Consider the following 16,734-nt stretch of genomic DNA (forward strand, 5'->3'; position numbering starts at 1 on the left):
AACACTAGTACAAACATGGACATTCAAAATTCATAATTAAATAAATAAATAGGCATCTGTGTGACACTCCTATGATGTGTTAATATGTGCAATAGCTGCTGGGATAAAACAGTTTTTATACCGCTTCGTTCTACTCTTTGGGACAACTAACCTCTGGCCCGAAGGAAGAAGCTTAAATTCTGAGTCCAGAGGGTGGGAGTCATCGTCTAATAATATGGAGCTGGATAACCGCTTTGCTGAGGTACAGGGTCTCCAGGTTTAGCTGTGGCTCACCGATCAGTCTGCTGGACCATTTTATGATCTGATTCATAGAGTTTCTGCTCTTAGGGTTAGGGTTAGGGTTACCAAACCATGACATTAATGAAAAAGACAGAATTGACTCGATAAAAGCATGATACAACATGATCATCATGGTTTTGTCAATGTTAAAATAAGACAGTTTCCTAAGACAGTACCAACGCTGGTGCCCCTTTTGCACACAGCTTCACAGTTTGGATCAGAGCTCAATTTTGAGTCAATAATTAAGCATGAGCAATCATACAGTACAAATACACCGCACGCACACACACACACACACACACACACACACACACACACACACACACACACACACACACACACACACACACACACACACACACACACACACACACACACACACACACACACACACACACACACGTGCTTTGTCCGAACAAACATCTAGAGTCAAACAGAAATCTGAATAATCTCCACTAAGCCCTCCTTAAGCCTTTATAAACAGAAAATAAACACTATTATTAATGGTTAATAAGTGCATACTACACCGGCTACCAAAACAAAGCTCAAAGACGCTAAATAACTCAATGTCCACTCACTTCCTTTCTTCCGGAAAACTTTCAGGCAATCTTCATGATATTTTCAACATACAAAATATTTTTATTCTTTGTGTCTTTTTTCATATTTTAGTTTTTCATATTTAATGAATATACTATCTACTATACTAAGATGTACCGTATGTATGTGTTCATTATGATGAGACCTACTTTTTTGTAGCATGCTATATTACATTATTATTTTATTTTGACATATTAGACATATTAGAGCATTTTTGACATAATTATTTTACCAGGACCTTTTTTTTGGACACCGCATGCTATGAATTATTTTAATTGTATTCAACATACTATACTATGTCTTCTTGTTGACATACTATACACGTTCTCAGCATACTATATTAAGAGTTCATTACTTTTTGACTTATTTCTTAGTTTTACTAAAATATGACTTTTTTCATATTCAAAGAAAGATATACAGTATACTATGACTTATTTCATGATATTTAAAAAACAAAAACACTATACTATGATTTTTAAGACATACTATACTGTAATGTACTGTATACTGTACTACTAAACATTTTCATAATGATATTTTCAACAAACAATACTATGACATGTTTTATGATATTTTTGGTATACAATTCAATGACATTTTTCATAATTTTCAACAAATTACAGTATTTATTTTTTCATTATATTTTCAACAGATGCTATGACTTTTTTCATAATGGGTCAACATGGAGCCATGCTTAAGGGAACCTCTGCAGATTTCAGGAGGTGAACTGGTGACTCCACCAGTCCACAATCGACACTTGGTCCATGCTGGAATACACCCGGCGACTGTAACTGTTTATAACTTATTAATTGTATATATGCTGGTAAAAAATGCTAAATGGAGGCAGCCATTTAATAATAGTGCAGGAACCTGTGTTCACACTTTCCGGGTGTATTTCTGGTAACCCAAGTGGTTTGGACCAGAGACAAGTCATAATTGATCAGAGAATAGTAAAGCAATGGTGGTTCCCGCTTTGCAGCAGCGTAGCATATATACTGCACTAGTTGTCCAAACATTTAAAGCATATGTATATACAGTATGTTTGTATTGTTTGCAGGGGACGCTTAATGCAGTAGTGTTTTTTTAATTCGAAAGAAAGTGTCCCCTAGTCTAAAGAAGTGACGCCCATTATGGATAGATAAAAACACTTTCTGGGAAAAATGGTTGTGTAACAGACTGGGCTGAACAACATGTCTCTTCCTGCTCCTTTGTGGAGATCTCTATCTTGAGATCGTCATGCCGGTACAGAGATGTATTATTGCATTCAACGACATAAGCAGGAACCATTGTATAATAGAGAAATATACATAACACATATTTAGTGTCTTTTGTGAGTACGTTTCTTTCCTTATTTGCAGTACAACTTTTTCCTACTTTTTACATCCTTTTGTTTCTTTTAGCAAATACTCAGATCCACTTAAGTAATAGTACTAATACCACGGTCTAAACAAACTCCATTACAGGTAAAATAACTGAGTTCAAAAGGTTACTTCAGTAAAAGAACATAAGTATTATCAGCTAAATGTGCTCTAGTATCAAAAGTAAAAGTAATCATTGTGCACAGTGCCACATATACATTTGTTGAACATTAAAACAAATACATATAGGAGTTCTTCAATATTATAATACATCAATGTGGGGCACATTTTGGAAGGTACTGAGTAAATTAGTAATACATATATAAACACTGTATTTATGTAAAAAGTAACTACAAGTGTCAAATATATGTATTCCAGTAAAATTACAACATTTTCCTCTGAATTGTACTGAAGTAGAAGTACGAAGTAGCAGAAAATAGACTCAAGTAAAGTATTTTGAGTAGTTCATTGAGTATTCCACCACTGCCTTTAGCGAACAGTCTTCAGAGGTTGAGTGGTATTAGAAGCCTGGGTCATAATTTGTGTCGTTTAGCAGTTGTTAGTATGTTTTAAAGAGTTAGAGGTGTTACTGTATGTTGCCAAACAGGTGAAGCAATGACTCATCACATTTACTGTAACAGCATTCAGTATTTCTCAGCAGTGTGTGTGTGTGTGTGTGTGTGTGTGTGTGTGTGTGTGTGTGTGTGTGTGTGTGTGTGTGTGTGCGTGTGTGTGGGAGTTACCAAGGAAAATAAAGGGACAGAGCGGGTACCTGACAGTGTGTTTTCTGTCTGATTTCCCAGGTAAGCGTAGTCTTTGTCTTCCTCCACATTCCTCCTCCTCCTCCTCTCAGCTCCCTCTCTGGTTTTCACCTGACTGAAACATGAACCTCTGAAACGGGAAACCTGTGGCATCGCAACACGAGAGCTGAGGTCAGCCGCTCTGACAAAGACCTCAATGTTCACAGTAAGAGCCTTTACAGTTTTTTTCAGTTGCTATCACACTAAAACTAAACTAAAGCATCATTATTTAAACTGACATTCAAAGAGCAAAACCTCAGCTCAAATCTCCAAAACTCTAAACACATTTTAGAGTTTGCACCCAATTTGCAATTCAACATGGCACTTTTTCATGCACATGGTTCTCTAAGTGAGACACAGAAATCTGACTGTTGTAATGTGAGGTGCAGGTGACAAGGAGACTTTCGTTCAAAAGAAAGGCATTTTATTTTTTAGCCTTCAACAAAAACTTTATTTTACAGAAACATAAACTGCTTTTTCAAATACATGCCTCGTTCTGCTCTTTCACCAAAAAGGGAAATAAATGCCACCCCTCCCCTATATTCCCAGTCACATATCGATTGCCCGCCTTCCCAATTCAACCTGGCCAATCAGGTCCTGACTCTGAAGGGGGAGTGAAGAGTTAAACACAAACATAAACATTGTTTTTTACATGTCACAAAATCCTCATAGTAAATTCATTATTTTAGCTACAAAAATATTGTAAATTCAAAAACAACAAGATCTGCACAAAACTGATAGTTTTAAGTTAATTGGCATACATTACATCACACATTTTCCGACCAATGATATCCAAGAATCGCCTACTCATACAGCAGATATAAGGAGTGCTTTGGAGGCGTGCTCCCTTTTAAGCACTGGCACAAGATGGCTTCCAGGTCTGAACAAAGGAAATGGTGATTCATTTTGTGATTGTGTGTTTCTAAGCCATTTTGAAAAGTGAGATTAATTTAAATATATATATATATATGTATATTCATTTGCCTATGTACATTTATATTATAAACTTTAAATGAAATATAAACAATTCTTTAGAAAGATGCCTATCTTTCTTTACATCAAACAGTTTAGCCAAATGTTAGTGAAGGAGTGTGTGCCTCCTCAACCTGACATATTCACTTGTTTGCCATTCTCAAAACACTGCCATCGAAAATGCTACACACATGAACCAATTATAGGTTTTTTTCAATTGCTAGAACACATTTCTTGAAAGCATGGATCAATTTCTCAAAATACTTAACACAATTCACAAAACCACACACCCAAAGTGTAAGACGCCTCATATACAGATGTAGCAGCTTATTTCAGACTCCATCTTACAGCTTCCTGCCTGCTACCTGCTTGCTACCTGCCTAAGACCAGCATCTGGGAATGTTAAGCCCTCCCACTATTTTCCAAGAGGGCGTTGCCAGATTTTCAATTTCAGGATTTAACCAGGAGATGGCGCTTCATTCACAAATACAGAAAGACAACTTTCATGGACTTTCAGTTTTGTTTAGAAGAGCATTTGAACACATCAATATTTTAGATCAAATAAAGTATATCTAGTCTTGTAATTCAATAATATATAGTCTTTATATATTAAATAATCATAATAATAATGTAAATGTTTACATTACACTTCTTTATTTGTCATGCGGTCTACCTACGCTGTAAAATGTATTATCTCTTCGATTTACACACGGCATCTATTGCACTTCTGTCCATCCTGGGAGAGGGATCCCTCCTCTGTTGCTCTCCCCGAGGTTTCTCCCATTTTTCCCTTTGAAATGTGGGTTTTTCTCTGGAAGTTTTTCCTTGTACGATGTGAGGGTGTCGTTTTCTCATACTGATATTCTGAACAAACTGTGCTGTTGTATTTGCTCTAAAGTGTCTTTACTGTAGGGTATTTTTATTATATGTACAGCACTTTGGCTCGACCAAAAATCGTTTAAAAATGTGCTATATAAATAAAACTTGATTTAATTTGATGCTCATACTTTTACCTTTACAATCGTTTGCTTTAATATGCAGTATATTTTTTGTATATTTTTGTGTTTGCTTCCTCCTGCTCCCTTTCGGACACATACTGTATGATTTATTATTATTATTAATATGAAGATATTATTAAGATAAGATAAGATAAGATGTTACTTTATTGATTGAACATTTTAGTTTAGAATGTGCTATCCCACGGTAATTCAGAAGGCTCACAGGTCACATTCCAACCATTATTTAAAACAATGGGTGCTTTCATAATAATGATGAGAAACTATGAAATAAGAAATGAATCAAATTAAAATGTAATTATCATATCATATATTATATAGTGTATTGTATTATTAAGTAATATCATACATTAACCCCATTATAGCAGATGCCACATTGAATGGATGAACACATTTATGCATCAATAATTACAACAGAGTATTTCTAAATACAAGTTGTAATCTAATCCTCTTATTTTACACAATTGACAGACAGTGTAATTTGTACGTCAAGTCATATATTGTCATAACCTTTTTGTGTGAAATAATTAATATTATTATTATTTCCGCCCACTGTTTGGCGAGCTGCATGAGAAACTGACGGGCTGTCAGGAGAGAGAGAGAGGGAGAGAGGAAAAGAGAGGATCCGTTTCTCCCGTGTTATTATCCAAAGTTAATGTAAACTTTTGAATAATGTACTTATTATTATTATAGTGATGAACATTAAAAACAAAGCACGTTGGCTGATTTTGGACCCTCTCACTATTTATTTTCACTACTTTAATTAAATGTTTGATAAGTGCATGCAGATCACAGTACAGTATGCTCGTTCAGTAAAACACGTACACAGATAAATTATTTTGTATTCCAAAAATCAGGAAGTAAAGTCCCCTGGTTTGTGACAAGATGTGAAGTCAACAGATAGTCACTCAGAGGGGGGTACTATTTATTTTCAAATGCATATAGGCAATGCCATTCATTTACATGTAGGCAACACTGCTCTTCCAGTCAATAATTTGAATTTGAATGGGATGGGGAGACGTGTGTGATTAAAAATGAGTGGCCAAACTAGGACTTCGTTTTTCAAAAGAGAAAATGCAGATATTACACTCAGAAAAGAAATGGTAGACATATCAGTACTCTTAGTGCCAAGTTGTCTCAGACAATCTGCATTTCCTAATGTGGGACAGTTCTGTGCAAAATGTGGGACACTGAAAAGTCTATGTTAAAAAGCCTCAGTCACCTTAATTCATGTAATGAAAACATCTCAGGTCAGTAACACTCAAAGCTAAATGTGCAATACCATGTTCAGCTATGTTACTATTTATAATGTTATTGTTGTTAGTAACAACAATAACATTATAAATAGTAACATAGAGGAAGTCTTCTCTCTCTCTCACTCTGGGTAGATTGCTGATGGAGGAGCCTACAATTGACTGCCTTGTAACGACAATATTTCTCTTTGTTTTGTATGACCTTTGTTGAAAGTGTGTGTGTTGAGAGGTGGAGGAGTTAGGTAAGTCTGGGGTACCCTGTACACTTCTCATCACGTAGATAACTAATGTTAAGACACACTAGGTTAGCGGATTGTTGCCACCCCTGTATTCTGTTTTTGTCCAATTCTGAGTAGTTTAGTTAGTGAGGGTTTTTGTTGAGTTTTGGTTTCAAAGGATAGACGTAGAGATAGGCCTGGTTTTGTTATGCTTGTTTCTTTTGTTTGGCACAATCCTTCGACTCCTCCTCCTCCTCACACACAGAGTATTTCTGTAAGGTTTTCTGTTCAGTTTCTAGGTTTACAAGAATAAACCTTTTGTCAAACCTTTACGCTGACTCTCATTTTATTGGTTGTTGTGTGTTATTGTCTCCAGGTCCCCTAGACCTTAGTGGGGACGTAACACAAATGGAAACATCTTCTGTTGTAACAACTTGTTACAACAGAAGATGTTTTTCTTTATATTGAAGTTAAATGCATCAATCTGTGACACTTTTATTTTGTAAGATAGCAAGGGGGGGCATATTGTGATAACCAGGCCTGTCATAAAATGCACCCCACCCAAAAAGATGTTTGTATTAATCCCACCCTCAAGCATTTTTTAGGGTATAGTTGTAGGACTTGTACCAATGAATGGAGCAAGTTTCATGAATGTGACACTTTTATTATGTAAGATAGCAAGGGGTGCATAACGTGGCAAAAATATGCTGACAAAGACTATGTAAACATATATTTAGATTATTATATGACAAATATGTAGAATTAAACAATACATTTTAACGCACGTGTATACAGACAGGACGTAACAATAATAACAAAAAAAAAGATTAAAAAAAACAAAAACTGAAAAGGAAGTGACGAATTAATTTCGACACCACTACCATCAAATACGGAGCGAAAAGTTTAACCACAAGAATCAAGACTATATGAGCTACCACTAAACAACTCACAGTCTGAAAATTACCATTAATAAAAACCCTGAATGTTTACTTTTCGTTTTAAATATCGTTTTAAGGTGTAAACATGTCATTTAGGAACTGCGACAGCATAAATATGCGAACACAAACCTACAGACTGCTGGAGAAGAGATATCACAGGGGGGGGGTTGGGACACACACATTCCGATGGCCAATTAGTTTTAAACAAAGAGTATACTCAACATAGGCCTACAGTAGTCAGGGGGGTAGGGGCTGGTGAACGGTATGGTCAATGTTTGTAAACACTGTGACATTTTGACTTTATTTGATCATTTCAGTTAAAAACTAACGTTCATATTTCTCTTTTTGAGAAGAGCAATATGAATATGTTAGTGGCTGACCCAGCCCCATGGTCTGTCACAGTAGTGCGGGAAAGAGAAGTGCACTGGCGGTGTTTTGCCTGGCTGGACCTGTAATTTACAGGAAAGGAGTGCGCGCTACTAAAGAGACGCCATGGAAACCAAACAATGGTGTTGCTGTATTGAAGTCCGAGTGGAAACAGTAGCATTTGGAGCGTTATGTTTGAATGAAACAGCCAGGTCGTGACTCACAAAAAAAAGTGTTACTTCACTAACTGTAAGCTTGTCACTCAGAGTAACCTACAGTTAACTTAACTGCTGGAGAAGAAAGATCAGGGGGGGGGAGAGAGCTCTGGCTGATGGGCCATTAGGTGTGTAAACACACGGCATTCAGACTGTTTAAAAAACGGTAACAACGGACTATTTTTCTTAGCGGATGCATGTCAATTTAAATCAATACATACAACTATTTTTTAAATCAATAAAAACATTTTCTAAATCCATAAAAGCATTTCAATTAATATTGGGAGTCATGTTGTTACTTTGTTGAGAATGTGCCCATGTAATAAGCGGGATAATTTGACGCGTCGGGATCCTGATCTGCCTGACAAGGCTCCATTAAAATATAAATATTTTTAGTGAATTACTGAGTTTAGGCACGTTAATAACGTTTTAATGAAGTTGAATACAGAATATTCATATTTGTCAGTGATTTCATGTCAATTCGGCGAACATAAACATAAATGATCGTGGTGAAGATGATGATTAAATTAGGATAAAAAATCGAGAGCCGGCTGCATTTCCTCTCGTTCGTTTTTTTCGATTAAACAACATTATTTTGTTAAATAACAACATGGTGATGTTTTGTAAATGATTACATGTCTCTTATTTAGCACAGACTATGATCCTATCCGTGACATATGGATCTTAACAAAGATCCGCTATACATTAGTACCAGACATACTGTACATCCAGCTTACTGTATCGAAGTTGATTTCACATGAGCTCCAGTGTGGAACCCCACTGCACCCCCTGGTGGATCAATGATCCATTGCAGCTGGCTTCACAATAATTACATTTATTTATCACGGGGGCGGTTTCAAGTCAGACTGGAGGTAGTCTCTTGATCACGGGCAAATCACGGGCCGTTCACGGACCAATCACGGGCCGACCACGACCCTCGCGTTTCAAACTGTCCTAAATTAGCTGCTACATCTGTATCTTGCAGAATGAATAACTGCACCCAAAACTACACTATATATTCCAAAATATAAAATATATGTATTTTTTTTAAACTGAAAAAAAGAAAAGTACTCAGGCTGCATTTTACCACCTAGCTCGGTCTGGGAAAAATGATTTGAATAAATTGTGTAAACGAAGGAAATTATTCATGTTCAAAACACCAGAAATGTTGACATATGCATGACATCTTTTTTGCTTTCGTTAGTAGAGTAAATGGTTTACTTCTGCCTTCTCTGATAATCTGGATGATCAATACTATATACAAGAGAGTTTACTCAATACTCTCAGTCGGTGGGTTCATCTCCCCGTCGTCAGGGCCAACAGGTCTGTGTCTGACATGGAGATGGTGGATCTGCTCTCTTGCAGGCAGGCGCACACACACACACACACACACACACACACACACACACACACACACACACACACACACACACACACACACACACACACACACACACATGTGGATTTTCACCTGTTGTTGAATATTAACATGATTACGACAACAGAGCTCTGATGCTGTTTACTTGACTGATTGAGTGAGAGAGGGAGTTTCTTGTTCTGTGTGTCTGTGTGCCTCAGTGTTAAAATCTTACGAAGGACGTAAATGTGTAAATGTGTTTTTAATTGTGAATCGTCTTTACATAAAAACATCTAAGGCCATGGAGTTTCAGGTTGACATTTTTTCCCTGTATTGTATTTTGTCTGTGAAATTTTCAATTTGACCCGAACACCACATGGGTTAAGCTACACATCTGACAGAAAATAGTCCCCCCGGCCTGGTAAGCCCTGTCACCAGTTTATGACAGCAGGACAGGACACCCGTTAGGTGAAAGGACGTCAAACTTCAATATGGCAGGAGAGGAGAGAAGATGAAGAGACTGAAAAGAGGATGAGAAAAGAAACACGTTCAGATTGAGTTAAAGTACTGTCTGCTGGTTAGTAACATAATCACAACGACTGCAAATAAACGAGCAACATTATAATATTGTACAGCGAGTGAAAACTGTAAGCAAAGGTCAAAATAGGATTGTGAGGAGGGACTATTTCTTCAGCAGAAAGTAGTTCCAATCAATCCTGCTGCGGGAGAAATAATAAGGATATTTTAATCTAATATTTTAACCATTTATTTAGGACATGCCGTCTGTGTAAGCTTAAAAATTGCAGTTTGCAGTTCATTTTTGACTTTAGAAACAGTAGTCAACAGAATCATCTCAGCTTAAAGTCCATTTAGAAACGGTTCTGGACAAACATGTTAATCCACTTTAATGGTGCTAAAACAATAATGAAATTATTGTTATTCAACAGAGTTAATAACTTTTAATACAATAAACTGGGTGAATATGTCACCTTTTTATGAAGATGTAATGATTTAGTTTGACCACTAGACAGAGGCGTTTAGCTGAGTATGTTTGACCAGGCTGGGTACCATAACATTATTAGTATTAGAGAGGAAGGTATCCTAAAATAGTAGTGGACAAAGTGCAGTTTTCTAATAATTCTGACAGTGCAGTTGGTATCAGCCCAGCATGGGCTCCTCCAACAGGCCTGGTCCTCCTCACAGAGGAAAGACCCTCAGTCCTCTCCAAACCAACAGACAGGACGTCCATCACACGGAGGTTTCTCCTGAAGTCTCTGCAGCTCTCTGGACACCACGCTCTCTCAATCTCAGGTTAATAGGCACATTCAAATTAGTGTTGTCACAATACCAACATTTTGGTTTCGATACCGATACCAAGTCAAGAATTGCGATTCCGATTCTTTTTCGATACTTTTCTTTTATTATTTTCATGATCAATAAAATTGTAGTTTATCTGTTAAGTGTTTTCTTACAACATGGTCTCTTCTTTATACTTGAGTTTATGTGATTTCTTTGATAGTTAACTTTATATTTTATTAACATGTAATAGTACAGTAATATAAATAATTATTGACAAAATGTACATTGCAGATGTTAGCCACATTGGTAAGTTAGCTAAAAAGATGGCCATAACTCATATAGTTATCATTGCCATTAATTGCCTCGTCAAACTACGAAAACGTTCGTTTGTCACAAAATAAATTACTCTTGTTTGACTTAGATTTGAGGGCATGGGCTTGAGCATGATGTAATTATGTTATATATCACATTCACTAACCTGTCTGTCTTTAAATTCTTTAACCTGTTCCACTCTGAGCCTGTTTTTCAGGTCTCAGGCTCGAAAATGACATTCCCAGAACAAATGACCATATCTTCCCTTCTAAAAGGGTTAAATTAATAATCTTTGTTCTCAAAGTAATGATAAACCTGTGAGTTGGATGTAGAAGTGTCAGAATCAATATAAATGTTTTTTATGTTAAAGAAAATTCAGATTTTACATAGTAAAAAACTGTAAATTATAGTGTCCGTCCAAAAATTATTTTTTACAGATAGTGAAAACTACCCTTGGATGATGGGTTAGTAGACTAAAAGCTTTAGGAATCCAAAGTACAACATATAATAAGTACCCTGTATCAAGATTGATGCAAAACAAGTGAAATTTGACCTTTTTAGAGAGATTTAGCCAAAAACCCCCACTTATGGGGTCATTTGGGTGGATTTGACCTATCTCTGGCCCCCCTTGGTCGATTTGGTTGGTTGACATACCCTTGTGACCGTTAGAGCCTATAGAGTGGCGAAGTCCCTCCCCTTCCGGTTGAGCCCCATGGGACCTTATTTCGGAAAAGTTATGCATTGAAGTCAATGGAGAGAGAAAGATTATCTTTCGATCCCGTTTGAATTGTGCCACGAATTACACATATGATGTTTGTCAATTTAAAAGATAATTTTGCAAGTCAAAAAAAAAAAAATGTGTCGTAAAACTGTGAAGTAACACATTTGTTTGTGTGAAACGCTAAATGAACTACATCTCTGGTCACCCACACACGTCACCAAGATGGCCGTCACTACTGTCTTGTCAACAAACGATTGACTATCACCACAATGAAACACGTCCTGAAGAATGTCATGCAAAGCTGCCTGCCTGCCTTCCTTTGATTCTCTCTGAACTGCCTGGTCGTTTTAATGTTTAATGTCAACCATTTGTGCAGATAGCATGAAGTAGAAAAGATCGCCGATGCTAACGTTAGCGTTAGCATTTCTCCCCCGGAATTAAATGGTGTATTATAGAATGATCACACCGGTGACAGTACTATTCAAAGGGTTCACGAAATATGACTACTACTCTTACTGTTTAACATTTTGGGTTACTTAATGTTACTTCATGTTAAGGCTAATAAAAATGACAAGGCTGTAATGCTAACTAACGTGCTAGCTACTAGCTAGGTAGCTAACTTGATCAAGCCACTCCTGGTCGTTTCATCAGACGGGAAGCAAAAGAACGAGCAAGACCCATTGCTGGTATAATAACAACCTGGTACTAAGCACACAGGCATCTTGTTAAAGTTATCTTATCTTAGCCAGCGCCATATAGATAGATTATATCTATATTGCGCTGATCTTAGGTATCTGAATGGTGGAGGTAAACAATTGTGACATCACTTACGCGACTCTGGGATTTGTAGTCTTTCTAGTTACGTATTTTTCATAGTCTTATATTTCAACAGTTTTACGACAAACTGTGACTTTTTTGACATGGAAATTATTTTTTAAGATTGACAAACATCATATGTGTAATTCATGGCACAATTCAAACGGGATCGAAAGATAAGTTTTCTCTCCCCATTGACTTCAATGCATAACTTTTCCGAAATAAGGTCCCATACCCCGGAAGTAAGTGGGAGGGACTTCGCCACTCTATAGAATCGAAGGGGGAGGCACACACCCACACACGTTGTAAAGAAAAAATGTGGGCGCTTCGCATGTGGAAAACGAAAGCAAAGTGGAGGAATGTCTCCTTCTGGAGTTTGGAAACTAAAACGCAGTTGTATTGCTTATGGATTATCAGAAATAATTTCAAAGAAGGCACAGACACATAGGATGAACCTATGGATTAACTGCAGCATCGTTTTTTTATCGTTTTAATGCCATTGAAGACCACTTTTGACCAAGGTAAGCCATATTTACGTTTTTTAGCTACTTAGCTCCACATGTGATGATGTACGCTTTCGTTTATAGCGTCGCGAATGTTTATCACTGAGTGTTGAGGTTTTTTACACAGATTCAGTGTCTCCAGGACACCAAAAACGAGTGGTTGGCTGTGCATCTAGGATAAGTAATAAGGGAGTTATGAGTGAGTTTAAGTGCCTTTGTAGGTTCCGTTTTTTCGATCGAGGCTAATTCAGAGGCTGAGTGCTAGCATTGTGGGGTTTTTTTGAAAAAAAAAATTAAAAAGATCAGTTAGCTGAGTTTCTTCCCGTTACATGGATATAACACATTCATAGTTTTATTCAATATTAAGATTCCTTAGACGTTGTTTCCTGCAAATGACGCGTTTATCCGCCCGGTACCGGGGGGATGGTGTGAAACAGGTTAAACAGCTCTGGATGCCGGTCGGCGAGGTGCTTAGCCAAGTTGGATGTGTTGGCTCCCTTGGTTTGCAGGGATCTAAAACATGTCTTACAGACAGGCCTCGTGGTGTCCGTAGGCTTGCCCTCACTGTCAGAGATATAGCTCAAATACTTCCAAATTTCGCTTCTGGCGTCTTTTTTGTCAACAAGCCGAGGCGCAGCGGCAGTTGCACTCCCACTTGCAGCCATGCTTCTCGTTTTCTCAGCTCGCGTGTGCATGAGAGAGGGGAGACACTTAGAGCGTGCTTGAGAGGGGAGGGAGTGGAAGCAGAGCGCTGAACACACACGGCTCTTATTAAAACAGCGCTTTCTCACCGAAGTACTTTCCCTCGTCATTCTTAAAGTACCGATACTAATGAAACGGAGGAATCGTAACGTTTTAACGGCAGGGTATCGCGGTACCTTTCAAGTATCGGTACACTGTGCAACACTAATTCAAATAAAGATTGGTCTTTAAATACATTTTGTCTTTTGAATTCTTTGTCTAAAGTCAAGGATCTAGAACTGGTACTTGTCGTTTTAATGATACAGTCTGGTTATAATGCTGTTTGGAGGAGGCCTCACAGGTAAGAGCACTAACTAGCTACCATCACATGTACCTTAGCTTAAATGTATTAAACGTATAATTAAGTGATGGCAAAATATAAATAACTAATGTCATGCAAACATATTAATATTTGCTTGATTCCAGTGCTGCATTTAGCACATTGCATACAAATGTCAAGGGATTTTAAGATTCTGAAGTATTATGCTAAAAACTCAATAACTTAGATTATTATTTATAGTTTTGCTGAATAGTTTAATGTTCGCTTACCTTAGAAACGTAAAATGCGACGGCAGTGTGCAGACGGGGAGCATGTTAGCTTAGCTTCTTAGCTTCAGCTAGCTCTGGAACTTCCAGCTCGGTGAGAAGGGTCTAGCTGCGGCCGCGGCCAGTACACAACACTACACGACACGCCCCCTACACGACACGCCCACCTGACACGACACTACGGTGGCTGAGAGACATTACCGTACATGGCAGATTAAAAGCGAATTGACGACAATGACGCTGACGCAAGGATATTTAAGGAGACATGAGGTTTACAGAGAACAGACAAACAATATGGCGCACCGAGTACAGGTAATTAACGTATTGTGGTTTTAGATATAATTACATACTATTTAGGTTCTCGTTTGTTTGTCGATGTGGCTGTTTAGCGCAGTGTAATTGTGTTTATTTTGCTAATTTGTATTTTAAATATTAAATGTAAAGGAATGGAATACATATATATATATATATATATATATATATATATATATATATATATATATATATATATATCTTAGCTCTTAGCTTGACATGCTCGACGTTCAGTTAGCATGTCAAGCTAAGAGCTAAGATATATGTATATATTTTAGCTTGACAGATGGAACAATGCATGTACTCGCATTTTTACAAGAATCTGATTTTGTGTAAGTTTTAAATATTCATTGAAGGTGTCTTTCACATTTGAATGTTTAAAAAAAAAAACATGTATTAGCTGCTATACTGACATGCACATATGTATAATTATATTATTATTTTAAGTGTGGTTTAAAGTTAAATGATATATAGTTATTGGGTAGAGCCAAGTAACCCAGGTGGATGCAATCAGGCCTCTGTTTTTAGATGGGGTTTGTGGCCATGCTGTAGGCCTGACATTTAAACCATAGACTGTATATATAAAGATTTAAACTAGCTGAAGGGCTTTCTGTTCGAACCACAGTGACATCTAGAGGTTGTTTTGTGCATAACATGTCAACCAAAAGGGTAGAGCTGGCTGAATCAGATGGAGTTAAACTTTTTTTTTTTTCAACAAGATATCAAGACACAAAATGTGCTCTACCAAATGGTGGCGCTGGCAGTTAAAGGGTTACCTTCTGAAAGTGAGGAAGTATGACCAGCTTTGTCCCATAGGATTATACAGGCCAGTCCATTGCTGCTTGTTTAAGGAGTTAACTATTTCCAATATTAAAGTCACTGAAATTGTATTCTATTTTATTCACCTATAGACAAACAACACAACACTCCGTGATGGAGCACGCCCAGAGCTCAACAAATTGGACTCGGACACCTTCCGTCCGGACACAGACGGAGAGAAGGTTCACAGATGAGGTGGCATTCGTCATGGATGTGCTTCTGCCAGAGGTTAGATTTCACTGACTTTTTATTTGTCGACTACACATTATATAAAATTACATATGTTGCACTTAAACTCATGGTCAATGTCCAGTAGAATGTTGATGCCAATTGGTCTGGCATAATTGTCACCTGCAGAATGGCACAACCTTTATTGGATGTCTACATTTTACTCTAACTGTTAAACGTGTGGCTTTAATCCCTTCATGACACAGGCGACAGTCCACGCCCTTGCAGCTGTACTCTCGGTTTCCCTTGAAAGAGCCAAGGAAACGTATAAATGTGGACCCGAGTATGACTGGAGGTAAGCTGGAAACATGAGGAGAATGCTAATACAATTTCCATTTAAAGTGTACAACCCCTGATGCATGTGAATTTATAATATTACATATATGACTTCTTTATACCATCTTGTCTTATCAGTGAGATGGAACTTTGTTCTCATTACCTCACCAAGAACATGAGTGAGGAAGCGCACCAAAAGCTGAAGGACTCCAGTGAAAGATTCTGAAGAGCTTTGGATTCCGAGGAGTTTTTAAATAGGCTTTAACCTCCTGCAGGTCAATCCTGGCTGCTTACATTTTTATTTAAAATCATGTTGATTTTACTGTTGGGATCAATTTAAAAGGTTATTTTTTTTTTTAAGCAGACCAGCTTGAATAGTGCCCCTCTGATTTTCCACATGATGTTCTGTTCAATAAATGTTCATTGAGGAAAACGGTATCAGTGTCTTATTGTATATTCATCACAGTGAATGCAGTGAATGCTGAACTTGCCGGACCATATAATGTAGTTGAAAGTACACAATGAAACACTGGCTTGCTTGTATCAAATCAATACAATTCCCACATGCCCTACCCCGGAACCTGCGGTCTTCAGACTCTGGCCCCCCGCACCAACCTGCGATCCTTCGGGGACAGAGCCTTCAGTATGGCAGCCCCCACTCTCTGGAACGCTCTCCCTGCGGAGATCTGCAACATCCCCACGCTTGACGCCTTCAAAAGGGCCCTCAAGTCTGCCAAGGTCTTTGGCCCCAAATCTATTTGTTTTGTCTGTCTAACTGTTCGTCTGACTGCC

At 37.6% G+C, this 16,734-nt stretch overlaps 1 protein-coding gene across 3 annotated transcripts; it reads left to right on the forward strand.

Annotated features, from left to right (window-relative positions):
* The first annotated feature begins 2,997 nt into the window (after positions 1-2,997).
* On the forward strand, positions 2,998-16,420 carry LOC117491006 (PWWP domain-containing DNA repair factor 3A-like). Of its 3 annotated transcripts, none has more exons than XM_034140814.1 (4): positions 2,998-3,200; positions 15,531-15,666; positions 15,873-15,961; positions 16,081-16,420. In XM_034140814.1, exons 2-4 carry the CDS (start codon positions 15,553-15,555, stop codon positions 16,166-16,168), a joined length of 291 nt encoding a protein of 96 aa, XP_033996705.1. In that variant the 5' UTR covers positions 2,998-3,200; positions 15,531-15,552; the 3' UTR covers positions 16,169-16,420. The 3 variants fall into 3 exon arrangements, with proteins under 3 accessions (XP_033996705.1, XP_033996706.1, XP_033996703.1); XM_034140815.1 differs by lacking the exon at positions 2,998-3,200 and adding an exon at positions 12,997-13,038; XM_034140812.1 differs by lacking the exon at positions 2,998-3,200 and adding an exon at positions 14,557-14,619.
* Positions 16,421-16,734: the final 314 nt, after the last annotated feature.

Source organism: Trematomus bernacchii, unplaced genomic scaffold (assembly GCF_902827165.1).
Source record: "Trematomus bernacchii unplaced genomic scaffold, fTreBer1.1, whole genome shotgun sequence".
In the NCBI taxonomy this organism is placed as follows: Eukaryota; Metazoa; Chordata; class Actinopteri; order Perciformes; family Nototheniidae; genus Trematomus; species Trematomus bernacchii.